General features: G+C 34.7%; 1 protein-coding gene across 1 annotated transcript in view; it reads right to left on the reverse strand.

The window, feature by feature from the left end:
- Positions 1–10,034, reverse strand: part of LOC125665701 (lysosomal acid phosphatase-like) — a 28,643-nt gene extending 18,609 nt beyond the window's left edge. Inside the window, exons 1-3 of the mRNA XM_048898486.2 lie at positions 9,887–10,034; positions 2,310–2,405; positions 1,452–1,547 (exon numbers count right to left, since the gene is read on the reverse strand). Of these exons, the coding sequence (XP_048754443.2) occupies positions 1,452–1,547; positions 2,310–2,405; positions 9,887–9,988 (294 nt within the window). The 5' untranslated portion in view covers positions 9,989–10,034. The remainder of the gene's footprint in view (positions 1–1,451; positions 1,548–2,309; positions 2,406–9,886) is intronic.
- Positions 10,035–21,456: the final 11,422 nt, after the last annotated feature.

Here is a 21,456-nt window from a genome sequence, read left to right on the forward strand (position 1 = left end):
CATGTAACTATACCATAACATCACGAGTAACTCAAGATTACATGTAACTATACTGTAACACCACTAGTAACTCAATATTACATGTAACTATACCATAACACCACTAGTAACTCAAGATTACATGTAACTATACCATAACACCACTAGTAACTCAAGATTACATGTAACTATACCATAACATCACGAGTAACTCAAGATTACATGTAACTATACCATAACACCACTAGTAACTCAAGATTACATGTAACTATACCATAACACCACTAGTAACTCAAGATTACTTGTAACTATACCATAACACCACTAGTAACTCAATATTACATGTAACTACACCATAACACCACTAGAAACTCAAGATTACTTGCAACTATACCATAACACCACTAGTAACTCAATATTACATGTAACTATACTATAACATCACTAGTAACTCAATATTACATGTAACTATACCATAACACCACTAGTGACTCAATATTTCATGTAACTATACCATACCAACACTAGTAACTCAATATTACATGTAACTATACTATAACACCACTAGTAACTCAAGATTACATGTAACTACACCATAACACCACTAGAAACTCAAGATTACTTGTAACTATACCATAACACCACTAGTAACTCAATATTACATGTAACTATACTATAACATCACTAGTAACTCAATATTACATGTAACTATACCATAACACCACTAGTGACTCAATATTTCATGTAACTATACCATACCAACACTAGTAACTCAATATTACATGTAACTATACTATAACACCACTAGTAACTCAAGATTACATGTAACTAAACCATAACACCACTAGTAACTCAAGATTACATGTAACTATAATGTAACATAACTAGTAACTCAAGATTACATGTAACTATACTATAACACCACTAGTAACTCAAGATTACATGTAACTACACCATAACACCACTAGAAACTCAAGATTACTTGTAACTATACCATAACACCACTAGTAACTCAATATTACATGTAACTACACCATATAATACAACTCGTAACTCCACATTACATATGTAACTATACTGTAACACTATTAAAAACTCCATACACAATAGCAATTAATCATAGCATTTGTACAAGGAGTTTTGAACTTCAGTATGACATTTTGTCACTGGAGAGTTGTCATTCTTTACGAATCCTCTATACAACATTTTGTCATTGAAAAGTTGTCATTCTTTACAGTACCATAGCTTCCTCGATGAGGAATTGAATTTCTAGATGATTTACATACCATGAAAGCGATGAAAACTACAGCTCCCAGGAAATTTTTTTAGTTCACAGCATACAATACAATTGTTGAGCATGCTGTAACATGCATGACTTGTAAATCTCTCATAACATTTTCATAAATTTCCTTGTTATAGATTACACTGTTTATAGATTTCCTTGTTTATAAATTACTTCATTTACAGATTACCTCGTTATGACGATAGGAAGCATTCAGTAATGTATTATCCATCCTATAGCGATTCCCCAGCCACTGGCCCAATTTCTGATGCTGCCTCATTCCTGTCTACATACAAAATAGAGAACTAGTAATCCTAATTGTTCGCGAACAATTAGAGGTCTTTCCACCAGAGATTCAAACAATGTCCTTGAATACAAAAACTGTATAATCCATGCTGTACTGATAACAATGGTTCTTTTTTTTTTTTTTTTTTTTTTTTTTTTTACAAAAGTCACTGTAAATCCAAGAAAATTCAAAGTTCAGAGCCGTAATACGATACATTAAAATCAGTTTTTTGCCTTTTCTTTATCTCCCTTTTGAAGGAAGCATGATCCCTCATTGAATCTCCTTTACTTAAGGACCATTTGTGCCAAGTTTCAATGAAATTGACTATGCGGTTCTGGAGATGAAAATGTGAAAAGTTTACAGACAGATTGACAGACGGCATGCCAAAGGTCATCAAAAAAAGCTCACTTAAGCTTTCAGCTCAGGTAAGCTAAAAAGGTCGGTTCTTGATTTGATATTGAGGCATATGCCAATTCAAGGTTGATGGGAGGAAGCAGACCACACCAATTAAGTCCATTTTACCGTGCAATGACCACATAACCTCCGTCCACTTTACTGTGCAATGACCACAAAGTCTGTCCACTTTGCCATGCAATGACCATACAAACTACTTCAACTTTACCATGCTATGACCTTGGGTGGGCATATTTTCTGATATTCAGGACACACACATATATACAGCGTGGTGTGAGATAGATTTATAAGTTTGTAAAATTTTCACATTTAATATCTGATTCATCATTTAAAGTGAATGCTATGTACCTTTGAGAGCCAACCCAGCCCATTCGGCCAGTCTTCAACCTGGTGAGAATCTTTAGGAAATATTATGACAGGGGACCGGTCACCATGACGATAAACCTGAAAGTGTACAATAATAAATGTATGACAAATTAGCGCATAATAAATTAGTGTACAACAAATTAGTGTACAATAAATTAGTGTACAAAAGTGAATGACAAATTACCATACAATAAATCAATACACAAAAAATTAGACTCTGTACAATATGAATTAATGACATAAATGATGCGCAAAACACTGACAGAGATCAAAAATAATTTACGTACATACGTGTATATCTGAAATTGTGTAAGACTTCCACAGAAACACAATGATCACTACTGCACTATCCAAGAGTGATACAACCACCAGTAAGGTTCAATGATACAAACAAATTATGAATATTAACAAATACTTGCAAGATCAGGCAAGAAATTAGTGTAATTTCTCAATTCTAGTAGATCATAATTATGCAAATAGTTTACCACTTTCATGTGCAGAAGTACTATTGAAGATATAATGCACTTTCAATATATCACTTACTTAGCCCCAAACTGGGCCAGTCTGGACCCTAAACCCAGGGGTCAGGATCAAATTTCAAAATTTTGGTAGAGCCTTGAGCACTCATTATACATGTAATCATGCAAACATTTTGCCTCCTTGATGTCCAAAAGTAAAGAAGTTTTTCTAAGATATAGCATATTTTCAATATAATGACCAACTTGGTCCTACCCTTGGGCCTAATGAACCATAAATCCAGGGTTTGGTAGAGGGCTGAGTCATTCTTATTTTAATCATGCAAACAATATGACTGCTTGATGTCCATGCAGGAGTAAAGAAGATTTTTGAAGATTGCATTAATGTTGATGGTTTAGGGAAGCAGCTAGGGTCCATGAAATTCACATTATTTTTTGTTCCTCTTTACCAATGATGGGTGTTATATACCAAAATTGGTTAGAATTGGTTCAGCCGCTAAAGAGAAGAAGATGAAAATGTTCGAAAGTTTACAACCAACACACGTCTCACAATCGATGGCAAATGAAAACAGATAGCAATAGGCCACCAGTCAATGAGTCACTCAGCTAAGTGACCTATTAAAAAGCAATGTGAATTGCCCACATGATCAACTTAAACATATACCAAGTTATTAGTTCCTCAGATCTTGTTAATATGTATATACATACTCCATATGCTACATGTAAATATTTTATCCATTAAATCTTGATATAATCATCTTATTCACTAAAGTCAACAGCTTTTTCCCCATCTGTTTATAAGACTGACTTCATACAACATAGTTCATGGGAAAGATTGTTCATTATCTATATGGTTTTTTCATTGGAAATAAATGCAATATAAATTGAGTGAGTAAACATATTTGACATCAAATATTTATCATTATAAATAAAAACATGAATTTGTCCTGTATGTCCTACTTTCATGCAAGCATTACAAATGATATTAGGCTATACCAAGTTTCATTGACATTATCTATGTGAAATTTTTCTTCTTTATGCTAGCTGCTACAATGTAATTGATAATAAGGCCAATTAAAATTAATTGATAGATTATTACCCCACCGTCCCTCAAAAAAGGCCCCACCCCGATTTTTTGTTATTTTCGCAAAAATTACGATTTGAAACAAACTTGCTTCTCAGTGACATGAGTAAATGATAAAAGTCACGAAATGTTGGTTTTATATCTTCTACCAAGGATTCTTTGAATGTTAACTTGATTAACACTTTGGGTGATGCCTTTTATCATTATTTAATTTTTTTTTCTTGGGAAATAAAATAAAAAAATAAAATCCTCCTACCCGCCCCATATTTTTTGTGACCCCGGATGATAATCTACTAATTACATGTAAGTTGAATTGGCCTAATGCCAGTCATATATTTTCAATGATTTATGTTGCATGGTTGAACAAGAGGTACTGTGAGCAATGCTCACTAAGAATACCCCCCGCTTACCCCAATCTCCCAAAGGGTGTTGGTAATAGGTAAAACTTCAGTATTATGATCCAAAAGGTATCTAGGAACACAGCATCTCCATGCGATGAAAAAAGCCATTAAAGAATTTAAATGGAAACCATATTGCTACTTCGATGTCCAGTGCACGTGACCTTTGACCTTTTGACCCCAAAATCGATAGGGAACATCTTCATCCCATGGGTAGTCCATATGTACGATATGGTGACTATAGGTGGAAAGGATAACGCTTTAGAGCCCGGAAACCATATTGCTACTTCGATGTCCAGTGCGCTTGACCTTTGACCTTTTGACCCCAAAATCGATAGGGAACATCTTCATCCCATGGGTAGTCCATATGTACGATATGGTGACTGTAGGTGGAATGGATAACGCTTTAGAGCCCGGAAACCATATTGATACTTCGATGTCCAGTGCGTTTGACCTTTGACCTTTTGACCCCAAAATCGATAGGGAACATCTTCATCCCATGGGTAGTCCATATATATGATATGGTGATGGTAGGTGGAAAGGATAATGCTTTAGAGTCCGGAAACCATTGCGTCTACAGACGGACGGACAACCCGATTCCAGTATACCCCCCCCCCCCCTACAACTTGTTGCGGGGGGTATAATAATATAAATACAATTAAATTGACAATATTTTTTATGATCCACATCAAACAGTAAGTGTACAATATAATTTTCATTACTGTAACAAACAATTTTACAGACAAACAGAAAACTTGACTGATTCTAAAGTTTATTTTGTAAAAACTGAAATGCACGTGCATGTATATTCATGCAAAATCACATTATTCCAGAAATAAATACATGGGGGGGGGGGGGGGGGGGGGGTAGGGGGTAGGGAGGCACCTTTTGTATATACCAAGCACCCACAAGAAAAATAATAAAAAATTGCCCCATGACCCATCAAATTGATAAAACTCATTTTACAATGACCCATCTAATTTTAAAAAAAACGCAGTAATGCCTGTGCGACATTGTATCACAGTAGTTCTGAAGAAATGATGTCACATCAACAATCAAAGGCATCTATGGCGGGAATGTTGGAAAGATTGGGAGTCCAAGCGATGCTATTATCATGAAATGGGTATGGATATGTTTTTCCACGAATCGTTCGTCTTCTAATGGAGGCCTCTATATCACCATCACACTGACTGATACATGTAAATATAACGCATCGGTACCCTCACATAAATCAACCAAGGTTTGCCTATTCTTATTAAAAAACGGAATACCTATTGATTTCAAAATATTCCCAAGATCGATGCACTGTAAACTGTAATAATCTACAGAGTTCGCCGCCATCACGTCCCAAGGGACCCTACTAAACGCGCCTCTAATTTGAAGAGTGCCGTAATGGAAATAGAAAGTTATGCGCTACAAAGAGCAACAATTAACTCAAATAGTTCTACGTTACTTCTGATTTCGAAAGCACGTTTTCAATTTTCCCTCCGACGTTTTGTAACCAACACGACAAGAGCGACAATAAAAATATTCTGAAAACTCAACACCCACGTGGCACAAAATTAAAAAACAATAGAAACTACCCACTATCCATAATAAACATTTTTTTAACAGTCCAACCACGGACCAAATAAAACATGAAAAAATACGACCACCCACACAAAAAAATATTATTTGCCGCCCGACACCCCCCCCCCCCCCCCCCCCATTTGATCATTTCTGGAACAGCCCTTAGTTATTTGGAATACTACAGTGTATATCATCTTTCTATTTGATTGATTAAATATTGTTTAACGTCTCTCTCAAGAATCTCTCACTCATATTGAGACATCATCACTGCCGGTGAAGGGCTGCAAAATTTAGGCCTATGCTCGGCACTTACGGTTTTTGAGCGGGGAGGGATCTTTATCGTGCCACACCTGCTGTGACACCGGTTTTTGCGGTCTCATCCGAAGGACCGTCCCATTTAGTCGCCTCTTATGACAAGCAAGTGGTACTGAGGACCTATTTAACCTGGGTCCCCACGGGATTCTTTCTATAAACTAATCATCATATAACAAAAGAGATTTCATTTTAATCCTCTGTGTCATTTCTGAAAATGAAATATGTACAGTGCTCCCTCAATATATTGCCAACTTTTGTTCAAGACGAATTTGGGCAATAAAGCGGGGGTGGCATTATAACACATTTGCCATTACAGACAATGCACTGAGCAATCAATAGAAATTCAATACCATACAGTTATTTGGACTCCATTCTGCATTAACATTTAAATTATCTCGAGTTCATTTCTGCAATTAATTAACTATTAGTAATTAACCCGGCCTGCCACCTGAATACCCTGTCCAAACTGTCACACTTCACAGCACCACTATCAAAGTACAGGTGTGATTACTGAATAATAGATGTGTGTTAGGTAATTGGCAATATTATCGAGGGTAAACTCTATAAAATTTGACCATTTGTTTGTGAAAATCAGTGGCATATAGCATTATGCAGGGTTTGCATTGTAATGGGGGTGTGAACATGGGGGGAAATCCGTTCTTTAGGATTTCAGGCAATAAGCGGGATTAGCATTATAATGGGGGGGGGGGGGGGGGCAATATATCGAGGGAGCACTGTATAAAAAAGCTGGATACTAAGAAGCCCAGCAAAACCAGTATGTTTCTAAACACAGTTTATGATACATAATGAAGTAATTCAGTTTGTTTACCAGGAAGTAAAATTTCACAAAAGTGCACAAATAAAATGAATGAATTGACATCCATCTAGAAAGACTAGCTATTACCCCCACCCCCCCACCCCCAAATCAGGAGAATACATGTATCTTCAGAGAATGAAATATATGAGATGATTTTGCAATTTTGTTTCAGTATAAAACAGGTCTTTTATTCTAAAGATCACTTATGTTGTATTTAAAGTAATTCCACCCTCCTGTGATGCCAGAACGTTTTACAAAATCAATGATTTTATTTTAATTTATGCATGATATTACCATAAATTTTGATAGAGTCTTTTCTAATGGTTATTGCAAAAAACCTTGTTAAGCATAATATATTTCAAAAATCTAATTTATATATAAATAATCAATAATGTATTTCAATATATTGAATCCAAGGGCAATAACTCTGTTTTCATTGAATCCTTTCCGGGTTAGCATCTATAGATCCTCAGTACCCCCTTGCTTGTCATAAGAGGCGATTAAATGGGACGGTCCTTCGGATGAGATCGCAAAAACCAAAGTCCCGTGTCACAGCAGGTGTGGCACGATAAAGATCCCTCCCTGCTCAATGGCCATAAGCGCCGAGCATAGGCCTAAATTTTGCAGGCCCTTCACCGGAAATGGTGATGTCTCCATATGAGTGAAATATTCTCGAAAGGGACGTTAAACAATATCCAATCCAATCATTATGCGATATCTTTTTTTAATTTTTTACAGAAATTTTGAATAGTTTTGTAAAGAAACAGTTTCATACAATTATTATGAATACTAGTATATCGTTTTAACTAGTTTTTTGGGAAATGTTGTATACGCTGTTGAAGGAAAATTGCATTTTCTGATTTTGATTTACAATTCTGTATATATGTGATATATTGTAATATCCTACATAAACTTCAAACTCTTCAACATCCATTGTAAATTACCTGTAAGTACATTACAGCATCAAACATTTCTCATACGTTTTGCATCATTTTAACAATGTCAGTACTCTCAGTACTTTGATTTTAATAATGTCTGCATATGGGGCAACACATAAAACTGTCATTTTTATCTATCACACATTACCCTGAACAATTGGTAAAATTATGTAGGGAAAACAGTATAATGTGAGCGACATGTGTATCAGCTTGACTCTGCACAGAGATGGAAAGAGCTTCTGAAATGTGAAAAATCACCTACACGTTTTATCTCTAGACATAGATGGTGCAGCTTCAAAACCTCAATAAGACTTATTCCTGCTTTTATCTCTAGACAAAGTGTACATGTAGCTTCAAAACTTAATTAAGATTGATTTCAAACTGTAATAAGAATGAAATAAAATTAATTTAACATCAATTTATGAATCCTATCAATAAAATAAATAATGATTAAGAATCTAGGCTATAGGTGTGCAGTAAACACATGATTTGTTTAGTACATGTACTTGTCATTGTTACATTTCTAATCTACCCCGTGCCGAACTTCCTAAAGTTTGCCAAAATTCACACCTTCAAACATACCAGCCTTGCTTTCCTGATCCTTGATTTTGTTAAATAAACAACAACTCGGATTTTATTAATTAACCACACACGACCCTGCATGTTGACAGCTTGGGTATAATAATTGATTCATGGGGCCGACTAAACAATATCACTGCCGAACCTGTGCATTTTAAAACGAAAGTGTTAGGGGTGATAAATTAAAGAATAGTCATGCATGCTCAACTGAAATCGAAAGTAGAAATCACATTGAAAAATGTACAGACGTTGCATGGGACGAATAAAGGTAAAATTTCGTGAAATTACACGAAATGGTTGTAAAAACCTTGGTCATTGGTCGCGTCAGACAAGTGGTCGTTTAATACAGGTATAATATTTAGGGTTACGCCTTGGGGAGAACTTTTTACGGTCACATACGAAAGCGAGCTGCTCAATACAGTGGGTCGCTATGGCAGTTTTGACTGTATTCGATAATCTTGATATTCATATGCGAAAATTTTGATTTATATGTGATAAACCTTGTTATTTATTTTTAATAAACTTTGCTTTATATTCAATGATCTTGTTCATTTTATTGATCAAGATTATCGAATATAAATCAAAATTTATCGAATATAAATTATAAGATTATTGATTACAATTTTTTTCCAATCAAAGGACCATGATTTCCTTAAATATACCCCCCTAAATCCACCACTGGATATACATGCATAATTTTGATTCAAATGTGACAAGAAATCATCACAAAACGTTTCGAAGTAATCGGAAAATGCATGGGACGTTTCGCATTGCACATAGGAGCGAACCGTCTCAGTGTGAAATGTCTCAAGGCGAAACGTCTTTTGAGGCGAAACATCCTGTTACCATCTAGCAAATAATGTGCACTTAGGTGACACTGCTGTCCGTTTCAGATAAGTGTCAAGTGTCATTGTTAAAATAACTCTTTATCACTATTAATTTGAGATTCAGTGAAGGTGTCAGTCCAAATATTCAGCCAAACCGAAATTATTCTGTAACCTAGCGCCAGCACTGCCCTGGTGAGGCACAGAGGCTTGGTTGTCAAATATTGAAGTTTTGCATTATTTGTGTCCGAATAATAAATTATATAAATAAAATTCACCACCAAAATCGCTTTTTTTCCCCCCGATGTTTTAAAACCGCTAGGTGTATCATGTGTACATTAAAATAAGATTTTTAATGTACACATAATACACCTTTTTTTTTATATAATTCATTATTCGGGAACAAATAATACAAAAATTAAATTCATTATTCGGGAACAAATTATACAAAACTTCAATATCTGACAACCGAGGAGCCCCTGTATCAGTGTGTGTGGCTGGTGTGTGGCGAGGTTGAATTCATGCATTATACACAGCGCACAGAGTAATATTAACTTACCAAATTAACCATGACTAACTTTCCCTCACCCGAAGATCGGTAAATAAGACAGACTATGATCTGAAAGAAACAGACAAGTCCCCGAATTCCTCTCAGATCCATCGTCGAAGCAGTCTGAAATGAAAGTTGTGACTTCGCATCACATGATTTTTCACATTCCGAACCCGAGTCAAAATTTGGCTTCTGATCCACTTTCCCCCCGTGTGACTTAATGATTGAAATTGCGATTTTATCTCTAAATAAAGTATATTTTAAAGTTTCAATTTCAAATTATTATTCTGGATGACTTCCTATTTTCATCAAATACGATATTTGAATTTGATGTGTTCTAAAAGGATTTGCCAAAGACAGGGCTGTATTTAGCAGTTATGTCGACCACGACCGGTATTCATTAATTTCCTTTTTTCTGTCTGTTTTAAGGTAGGATTACACGCAGGGGAAGAATATAACTCAACCTCAGGTACATGTAACTCTCTCTCTCTCTCTCTCTCTCTCTCTCTCTCTCTCTCTCTCTCAAAACACGATCTGCTATAAATATGATGTATGAATATTGATGTATCATACAAACAGTGTATGTATGTGAAAAGATATATACACATACATATACAAAAACGGGCGAAAACAAAATCGGGCGGGGGGACTTTTTCGCAGGATTTTTTTCTTCACTATGTACATCCCAATGCTACTAATGTATTTTCCACCGAATGAATTAAAAACATTACTGTGCATAATAGTATCCTTCTCTTTCCATCCATAAGTTTATTATTTTCTATGTATTATTCCGAAACCGAGGCTGACCATCTCGATCAATTCCCGAGAATAAAAAACACTGCCCAGTAGCGTTCAGTACAGCTCCAAAACAGGTCTGCAGATTTTAAACTTGAATGTGGCGCTGGGCACCTGTTGATCGCCGTAAAGTTGCGCCAGGCACCTGCTGATCGCTGTAATGTGGCGCTGGGCACCTGTTGATTGCTGTAATGTGGCGTCGGGCACATGTTGATCGCTGTAATGTGGCACCTGGCACCAGTTGATCGATGTCTTAATTGATATCTCCCAATGGGGAGGTCGTAATTACATTCTACATATTCAAGTGATTTAAAAGTAAATCTGTGCATTTATCACTATAGGGATCTTCTCTGAAAACATCGTTACATATATTATCATTAAAAACATTATATAATTCTCAAGCATACTAGTAGTCTATCGTGGGGTATTGGTGCTTGTATTGGTTTACGCTAACTAAAACCTACTATGGAAACTGATTTTAAACATATGGAGGAGAAGAATTTAATTGTTGCTTTTTAAATCTAACTTCTTTCTCAAGAAGAGCATATCATAGTAATAGCTAACCAAAGCAGTAGAGCATCTCAATCTAATTAAAATTAGACTTGTATATCCGCTCCTCTACTAATTTTAATTATATTGTAGAGCATCTCAAAAATGAATTCTATTGTGACAGTCGTGTTTTAAATTTTTATTTACATGTAACTGAGGATGGGGTGGAGGTGGGGGTAATGCAACTGATCGAGTGTATAGTGACGATACAGAGATGGTTACCAAGGACCCGCCCCACCCCTACCCCCAATAAAAACGAAATAATGCATGTAAAGTGGTGTGTGCAAATTTTGTGTTAATCAATTTAAATGATTTTAAAAATTAGAATTCCATCGTCATTGACAGTCAGTTTCAGACTTGCTACATGGCCTGTTGTTTTTATATCATGTCTATAATTATCATTTATAAACAGGACATCCTCACAGTGTCGCAATTATTACATCTGGAAGAATCTGAAAAGTGTTGGGGGGGGGGGGACCAGAGTTCGAATTACAGGCTTTATTTCTTAGCTGACAATGTATAATATCATACTTTATATCACCAACATTAAAAAAGTCAACACTACTCCTATAAAAAAAGTTTTTTTTTTAATTTCATTTTTTGAAACATTGGTAAAAAATTTAATGTTCACTGGAAGATTATTAAATAATTGTACCGTAGAAGGAAGAAAGCTTTCCAAATACGTGACTGTTTTAATCCGATGAATCTTAAAGGATCGACTTCTTGACATTTCTAAGATTGTATGAGTGATGTTTTGGGATATAGGGTTCTAAAAGATCTGCAAAATATTGAGGCGAGTAGCCATTTATTATTTCAAAGAATAATACTAGTTTGTAATTTTTTCGTCGAGCACTAAGAAGATCCCACCTCAGTTCTTCATATAGACATGAACGAGAAGAATTGTATCTTAAGCCAGTAATTATTCTAGCAGTTTCTATATTTGTATGTCTTCTAGTTGTTAGGCGTCTTTATCGGTACAGCTGTCCTAAACAACATCAGCATATTCTAATAGGGGACGAATAAAAGAAAAATAGACAGTATGTGCTTTGCTGTTTACCGTGACTTTAACATTGTTATTAATTTCAGTCAAGAAGATGCATTTCCAGGAATTGTTCAGATATGTGTACTCTAAGTTGCATCTGAATGAAGTTTAACACCAAAATGTGTGTGGATTGTTGATGAAATAATTACAGGACCCTGATTGCCAAATGTTACACTGTCTATAGGGAAACTGAATATTTTTCTTGAAAAGTTTTAACAGCGTTAAAGTCCACTGCCCAATGATGTTCCCAGTTTTCTATAAGCTGTAAGTTACTAATTAAGGAGGATGTTTGCTAAATAAGTCATTTTCAATGATAGCATATAGAAGTGTCATCTGCAAACAGCCTTATATCATTAGTAAGAGTATTAGCTATATTACAATAGGAATAAGAAAGGGCCGATGACAGAGCCTTGGGGCACCCCTGCACTTGTTTTTTCAGTAAGGGAAGAAAATCCATCAATAACTGCCTTTTGTTTTCTGTCTGTAAGATACTGCTCAACCCACTGGACAAATATCATTAGATATTCAATAAGCATATAGCTTGTGTAAAGCACCTTTATGCCATACTTTATCAAAAGCTTTTGAAACGTCACAAAAATAAATCTCATTTCTATATCTTTATCAAAGTTTGAAGCAATTGTATGATATAAATCTATTAGCTGGTTGACAGTTGAGTCACCAGGCTGAAATCCAGACTGATGCATAAATAAGAAGTTTTTATCAATTACAAAATTGTGAAGAATTTTTCTCATTACTTTTCATATTATACTTGTTATGGGTATATGGATATGGGTCTATATTTCCATGATGCATCTTGGGAACCGCCCTTATTCTTATATACTGGAATATATAGCTAATTTCCAAATGTTTGGGGTTATATTGAAGTGTAAGATTGAATAACTTACATGTAGCTAGTGGTATTTTAATTGACGATGATACTGGTTTTAATACTCTAGGAGAGATGTGATCAGGTCCAGGTGGCGTAGTAATCTGCTACTTCTTGTTCTGTGATAGTTAGATCATCTAACTCAGATGTAGTTGATGTATCTAGGAGTGGGCCGGGTCCATGTAGAGGAAGCTCTGGTTCAGTTGTAATTTTCACATTAGCAAAATATGTGTAGAGTAAGTTTGCCTTATCAACAGGATGAAAATAAAGAGTGCATTGTGTTTGACAGTAGGCACAGGTTTGTATGACTTATTCAGTTTATAGTAAGAATTTGATAACTCTCCACCATTTTCCCGGGGGGGGGGGGGGTGCTTGTCTGTGAAGGAAGATTGCTTTTTATTGTATTGGTCTCTAGATTTCTTTATTTCATAGGAAATGGCTAAATTCATTACAATTTGTAAAGACATCAAAGGCTAAAACATAAGAAATGTATATATTTTCACATCAATGTGGAAACTTATTCATGATCTATTTTGCAACATGTATTCATAATGAATCTTATTTTTAGAATTGTACACACTCCCTGGGGGTTCTTGGTTGGTGAATAAATATATAAAGTATTGCACTATACACGTAATAGTAAAGGTAAAAAAAACATTGCAGGGTTTAAAATGAAACAAACTCTGTTTTTCTTTATTTTGATAATAATAATAATAATGAACTGGACCAGTGCCCCATACTGTTTTAGGTCGAATATTGTGATGTACAAATTCAAAAACGTTTTCGACGGAATTGTCCATGTTTTCACATTTCCTTTCCACAATATAGCATTAGCAACGTATTATATATGTTGATGTCTTTCATGTGATGTTTCTAAAAAAAAAAAAAAAAAAAAATCCCTTGTTTTCTGTTACAATTTCATTGATTATAAATTTCAATATAATGACATCAATCATAATAGTCATACGGATATTTCATTATTCATCAATAATATGCATCTCGAGTGGCTGCTGTAATAAAAAAGTTAGATGGACCGTGACGTCACAGTCACATTGCTTTTCTCAGATTCCGGATTTATGTATTTATTTATTTATTTATTTTTTTTTTTTATTTCCGAGTCAACCTAGTCACCGGAGGTCTTGACTGTACAGTATGCGAAAGTCACAGCCTGCAAAGACTTTTAATTGTTGAATGGATCAAGATGGTAGCATCCATAGAGAGAAATATTTTTTGCGATAGTGCGTTATACTTTCCATTGCTCATGTTGACTTATTTTCTTCAACACATGTGTTACCATAAAAAATTACTGCGCCCGTCACTGTATGTCAGTCAGATTAGTTCGATATTTTTGTTAGCTCATCTGAGCTGAAAGCTTACGTGAGATTATCTGATCACCACCAGTTGTCTGTCGGAGGGAAAATTCTTTTTTTCTTTTTTTTTTTTTTTATTTAGATCTTCTCACGAACATCAGGACCAGGTTCACTCAGGTGAGCATTGTGGCCATGTCTCTTGTATTCTATAATTTGAATTTCATTCCAATCCATGCAGAAATGAATTCAAAACAAATATTTGGAAAAAAATATTCCAAAATAATTATTTGAAAAACAAATTTACATTCAGCCCTGGTCGGTTTTTAGAAATTAAAGTGCACCCAGGTGACATTGCCGCTCACTTCAGATAAGTTATTTGACTTCATAGTCTTTGTGTCACTATTAATGCTGCATTACTTACCATCTAGGTATGTAAATTCCATAATAAAATCTATCACTAACTTTTTCGTTCAAATTATGACTTCCATGGCGCAATATTTTATCTCCCGAAATTGAAGAGTTCCTATAGTCTGGTGGTTTTTTTTTATTAGCAATATAAAAGTAGGTATGTGGAGATACCCCAGAGAGTGTGTATACAATGTATCAGAAATTATAATAAATAAATTTAAAAGATGTCACAATGGCAGCGTACTATTTGGAGGACTCAGATCTCATTGATCCGATTGATTATTTGTTTGTTTCATGTCCCCTCGAGAATTCTTCACTTATGTTGAGACGTCACCGGCTGTCAGTGAAGTACCACAAATTTTAGCCCCATGCTTAGCGCTCAAGGCCGTATCTGTGAGGGTTCTTTATCGTGTCAACGCCTGCCGCAACACGGTACCCCCGTTTTTAAGGTCATATCCGAAAGACCCGTAATTCTAACTTCTAAATACCATCTAGAGTAAAAATCATATGGGGAAGAGGAGAAAAACTCGAGCTGGACCGGGTATTGAACCACGGACCCTGCATTACTAGTCAGGTACTCCAACCACTGAGCTACCCAGGACGATGTCCACGGTTTATATAGCCCTAACTACTACAATCATATGTATACACACCAAGCAGAACATGTATTAGGATTTTAATTATATACTTCTTACTTTACACAGGGTACAGGGTCATTTCTATCAAGCTAAGATGGTATGATACATGCAGCAGTTTTGTTTGTCCGAGACGCTGGACATTTCAAAATTTGATCATGATAAATAATTTTTAAAAAAATTAAATGTTTTTTATCATGATCAGCTGATAAAGATGACAAAGGAAAGATCAGCTGATAAGGATGACAAAGGAAAGGCATTGAAAAATGACAAAAAGAAAGTGTATTTCTTAGAAAAAGTAAAGGTGTATTTAAAATCAGTGTTTTAGAAAGCAAATCCTTCCATCGTTGCTAAATACATGCGTGTGGCCGTGGGAAATTTGGAACCCATTCAAATTGCTTTCCTTTTCTCTAGATTGGCTGCAAACACAATTCAAAGGTCCTGAGGACATTAAATCAGACTTATCCCTCATTGAAAATATAGGGGCTATCAAGGACATCTGCATTATCAAATTGAATTATGTTGAATAACATGTGTTTGCTCTACTTGCATGTACTTACAAATTGATATTGTGCATATCAGGATTTTGATGAAAATGATTTTTATTAATACATATTATGTGTATGATGATTCTTGACGGGAATTTATTGATTCTAATGCATGTTGCTATGGTAAAATGGGTTTCCATAGATACTCTAAAAGAGAATAAAGCTGTAAACATTTAGTTATGATAGTTTTGGGAACAGCTTACTAATATGTATATTTACAGGTACATGTGTAGAGGAAAGGTGAAGAAAACGAATAGTGATCAGTTTCATAACTCCTACAAGCAATACAAAATAGAGAGTTTGGCAAACACGGACTCCAGCATGAGATCAGGTGCCTAGGAGGAATATGCATCCTCCGCCAACCGGTCACACCCGCCGTGGGCCCTAAATCTTGATCAGTGTGTCAAAAACGGACTAACAATCGGTATGAAACAAGTCAGACAGCATTTGACCCAATGATAGGTTGTATTTGCAAACTAGATCGTTATAACGACCACAGAATTTGCGAAATGCTGACTTTAATCGAGACTGTTGAAACCCCTGTATCATCAACTTGTTTGTCAGTAGCTTGCCTCGATTTAAAAACTGGCCATACGCAGAACAAGCTCTTGCGTATCGAATCCGATGAGAGATATAAACACCATATGCAGGTGATAATGGAACATTGCTACATAAATATGGGAAGTTGACGATAGAGAAGCTGAAATCATCCCGTATGTCATAAAGTTGAGTTGTTAGTTTGCCGTTAATGTCTACTTTCAATAAAATATCTAAGAATGAAGCAGAAGTGAACGACTATGTGATGTCTTTTATTTCGAGCTCGCAGGGATATATCGAATTGACATACATGTATAAATGAAAGGTATCATTGTTAATAGATAAAACGTCGTCGAAATATCTGAATGCCTGCCGAAATGAAGGCCACAGCAAGAGATATTTTCTTCTCACGTAGAAGTTTCTGTATAAATTCTGTTTCATATGAATTTAGAAACAGGTCTGATTTGATAATTTTACAAAGTAAAATTGTGGGTATGTATTGTAAACTACAAATTTTAACATGAATGTAAAATAATTCCAAAGACTTAGACATAGAATACATGTCAATAGAGAATTATATGGTGATATTTTTGTATCATACATGTACTTTCCAGTGCAGCTGTATTATATGAACTGAAATTTCAGGTGTGTTGTTAAGGAAAATTGGTTGTTACGGAAAGATGGTTAGATCTTCTGTCTTCAATGGGTCCATGTCAGAGAATTTTATTGTGATATATTTACAATTAATTCTCACTTCAGTACAGTTGAATTGTACAATTTGAAATTTTATGTTTGTTGCTAGGGAAAATTTGTTGCCATGGAGATATGGTTTAATCCGATGTCTTCGATAGAAAATTATATGGTGGTATATTAATTTGTTTTATATTCTCACTGTAGTGCAAATGAATCATACAACTTCAAATTATATGTGTGTTGGTGAGCAAAATTGGTTGCTATGGTGATGTGGTTAAACCTGAAGTTTTCAATGGGTCTGAAATGTCACTGAAATATTGTGGAACATTATGAATTGTATTCATTTTCAGTTAATATAATCATTTCAATTCATACATTGTAAATATTTGTGTTTGTGTGTGTTATAAATGGGCCCAACATGCTCATCCGAAATTAAAAAAAAAAAAAAAAATAAAAAAAAATGTGTTTATCCATTTGTTTGTACATATCAGTAACTGTTAATAAAATTTTACGAAAATTCGTCAAAGTGATTTATATAATCATGTAAAAAATCAAGAACAACAATATGGCAAGCCCTATTACTATTCATTCTAAAAATAAGATATCTCTTTAAATTATAGATATATATAATCTTATTTTAAAGATATATATCTTTAAAATGATAGATATCTCTTAATTTTAAGAGGCATCTCTCTAAAAAAGAGATACATGTACTAGTATATATTTCACTTAGAGAGATATCTCTTTCACTTAAAGATATCTCTTTTACTTTTAGAGATAACTCTAACACTTAGTGAGATATCTCTTTCACTTAGAGAAGATATCTCTTTCACTTAGAGAAGATATCTCTTACAGTTAGAGATATATCTCTTTTACTTTGAGAGATACCACTTTCACTTAAAAAGATATCTCTTTTATTCTGAGAGATATATCTTTTACTTTGAGAGATATCTCCTTCACTTAAAGAGATATCTCTCTAAGAATTCATTGAGCGATGTCTCTCAATGTATAAGATATATCGTTGAAAAAGAGATATCTCCCAAAGAGAAAGTTTGAATGTTTAAGGAATTCTCCCTAAACCGGAAGCCCACCGAGGCAAATCTTACCATGATGGCTGCAATCCCAGGCGAAGATTTTGCGTTTTCCGCATGTAAAGTGTATACAGGTAAAAAACAAAACAAAGACAATAAATTGATAAAATATGTGAGCTAGACTGGATTTAGCCTCTCGGCAACTTGACAATGTTACACCAACCACTTCTTACACTAGAAGTATTTCGATTGGTTAAAACAAAACCCAGGGCTACATCATATCAATAGCAATGCAACAGGGAGAAGTCATTATGATAAAAAAAAAATGTGTTTAATTTAAAGAGATATCTCTTTCAGATAAAGAAACATCTCGTTTTGAAAATTTAAAGAGATATCTCTAACTTCAAGAGATATCTCTTTTTACATTGATAGAGAGATATCTCTTTACGCTAGAAAGACAATAGCTTAAAGAGATATCTCTCAAAGAGAAAGAGATATCTCTCTAGCGTAAAGAGATATCTCTTTTGTTTAAAGAAATCTCTCTTTTGGTTAAAGAGATATCTCCTTAGCGTAAAAAGATATCTCTCTAACTTAAAGAGATATATCTACAACCATTAGAGATATTTCTCTAATTGAAAGAGATATCTCTCTTATTTAAAGAGGTCTCTTATTTTACGAATAAATAGTAAAAGAGCTTGCCATGCATCAAAAATATCAGAAGAATACCGTATTTAAATACTTATCGATCTGTCAGATCTTTGGTCTCGGAGGGGGGGGGGTGTCCTTCGTTGAATGAGATGTATATAAGTAAATTAAATATGATTATAAATCTTCATAAAATGAAATGATAAATATGACCCTAGTCATAACTATTTTAAGCATAACTAACGCTGAACACTCACACAATTTTATGCTGATCATGTTGTAAACCATTTGCAACTTCTCGGGTTGTTTTTCGGCTTGCAGGAAAGCCCCGGAGAATGTGCGATTGGTTGTAGACCTAAACGTCTATGATGTTGCTTTGTTCTTGGTATCCAGGAAATTTCCATATAAAGGCTGATTCAAGACTAAATTCACGGATTGGAGAAACGAACAGGAATATTCTATTTATTCAACAAGTATCAAAAAAAAAAAAAAAAAAAAAAAAAAAAAAAAAATCTGTAAGATCAAAATCAAGCATCGATGAATTATCGCATTATCTTAAGTTGTCATTTTTTAAAAAAAAAACTGGATTAGATCCGCCACCTAACTCTCATTTTTGCTATTTCAGGGTATAGTTTATTTACTAATTAAGTAAGATTCTATTATAGCTTACCGACTTCACCTCACATGTTAAGCAATATCAAAGGTGCAAGCAGTAACTCTGGAGCAAGAGTTTCAGAGTTTATTGGCAAAAATTGTTAATTCATAAGAATAGATGCCTCAGTTTTTGATAGTTTATAAGTTTTAAAATCCTGGAACCTCTTCACACCGGCATCTATCTGATAGAGCGCGTTAGTAAATGCTGCATGTTATGTCTCTAAAATCCCTCGACAGCGCAAGAATCAATAGACATCAGTAATCTATCTTTTTACTACAGCGAATATAGTACTTAAAATCGTAGCCTTGTTACAGAGAACATTTTCTCGTGAACCTGTGTTTCCGTTTCATTAGATTCTCCGTTAATCACTATATCATTGTAGACGTGAAGGGAAAATAATTTCATATTGAAAAGTAACGCTCGTTCAATTAAAAAAGACATGATATGTAATCTCTCTGAATCATTTCGCAAATTTCAGTACGAAAATAAATAATAATGATAATTTAAAAAAAACAAACACCGGAAGTTCCGAAGGTATAGAGGAAGTGGGCCACTCATTACGCGCTTCCTTTTCCGCCTGTCTTGCGATCCAAGGTCTGACAGCCGTTTGTAAGGTTTGTTTTTTGCATGTACATGTATGTATAGAAATTATGTTAACAGTCATTTAAATGTGTTTTCCCCCCAGTTTTTGAAAGTATATGAGATGGTGTACTTTGAACATCACCCCTGTATATAGAATGAAACGCATTAGTTATATGATGTCGTTTTAATTATTGTAAATGAATTCAATACGTAATGGTTGCAGTCTGTAATACCTTACAGTTTACGTCAGGTGTATACATACACAGTACTTAGTCTAGTTTAACAGCTGACAGTATAGATACACGTATCGGAGTACTTGGTTGCTATGGTTGTTTGTTTTACGCTTCACTGACATCGAGAAGTAAGCGAAGTACCACAAATTCAGACTTACCGCTCAGGCGACCGTTTCCCAAACCGACCGTAGATCGTAAAAACGTACGATTACATTTACGATCACTTTGACGTGTATGGTTGACCATCCTACCCACAATTATTTATTTATACTACCAGTAAAATTAATTGTACTACCAGTAAAAATAAACACTGGCCAAAGTTACCCACAAATGAATATCTATATCAGTTACTGTAGTAATTTTACTAGTAGTATAACAATTTATACTACCAGTAAAACTAAATAATTTTTTTACCACAATAAGAATTCATGAATGACTATCCTAGTCACAATTATTTATTGATACTACCATGAAGTAATTTTAATTTTACTACCAGTAAAATGAAATAATAGCCGAAGCTACCGACAATTAAATATCTAGACCAGTTGTAAAAATAATTTTCACTGCGGTAAAATATCAACCTATCACAGACAATATAAGATATGAACAATTACATATGGCAATCACCTATAGAGCTGCTTCATTTATAGCCGAGAATTTTCAAATAAATATTTCTAAGGTTTATTCAAATTCAACTGAAAAAACAATATACAATATACATTAAGTACTTATCCACCTTAAAGACAAAATCTTGAGCGGACATCTGTGGAGTCTTTTAAAAGAATAATCACGGTGACCGCATTATTTGTCCAAACAAAAAAACAAAAAACAAACTGTGCGCGTGATGTCGGATACAAATAAGGTGTGTGTGTGTGTGTGTGTGTGGGGGGGGGGGGGGGTGGGCTTTAAAGCGTATAACGTCAGCCATAATTCTGTGAGAGCAAGGTGCATCAGGTCCGACAGAACGTTATGGTCCCTAAACGTTGCAGTTCTTAATGAGGTTCGACAGAATGTTGTGATTATTAATGAG

Source organism: Ostrea edulis, chromosome 10 (genome assembly GCF_947568905.1).
Source record: "Ostrea edulis chromosome 10, xbOstEdul1.1, whole genome shotgun sequence".
NCBI lineage: Eukaryota > Metazoa > Mollusca > Bivalvia > Ostreida > Ostreidae > Ostrea > Ostrea edulis.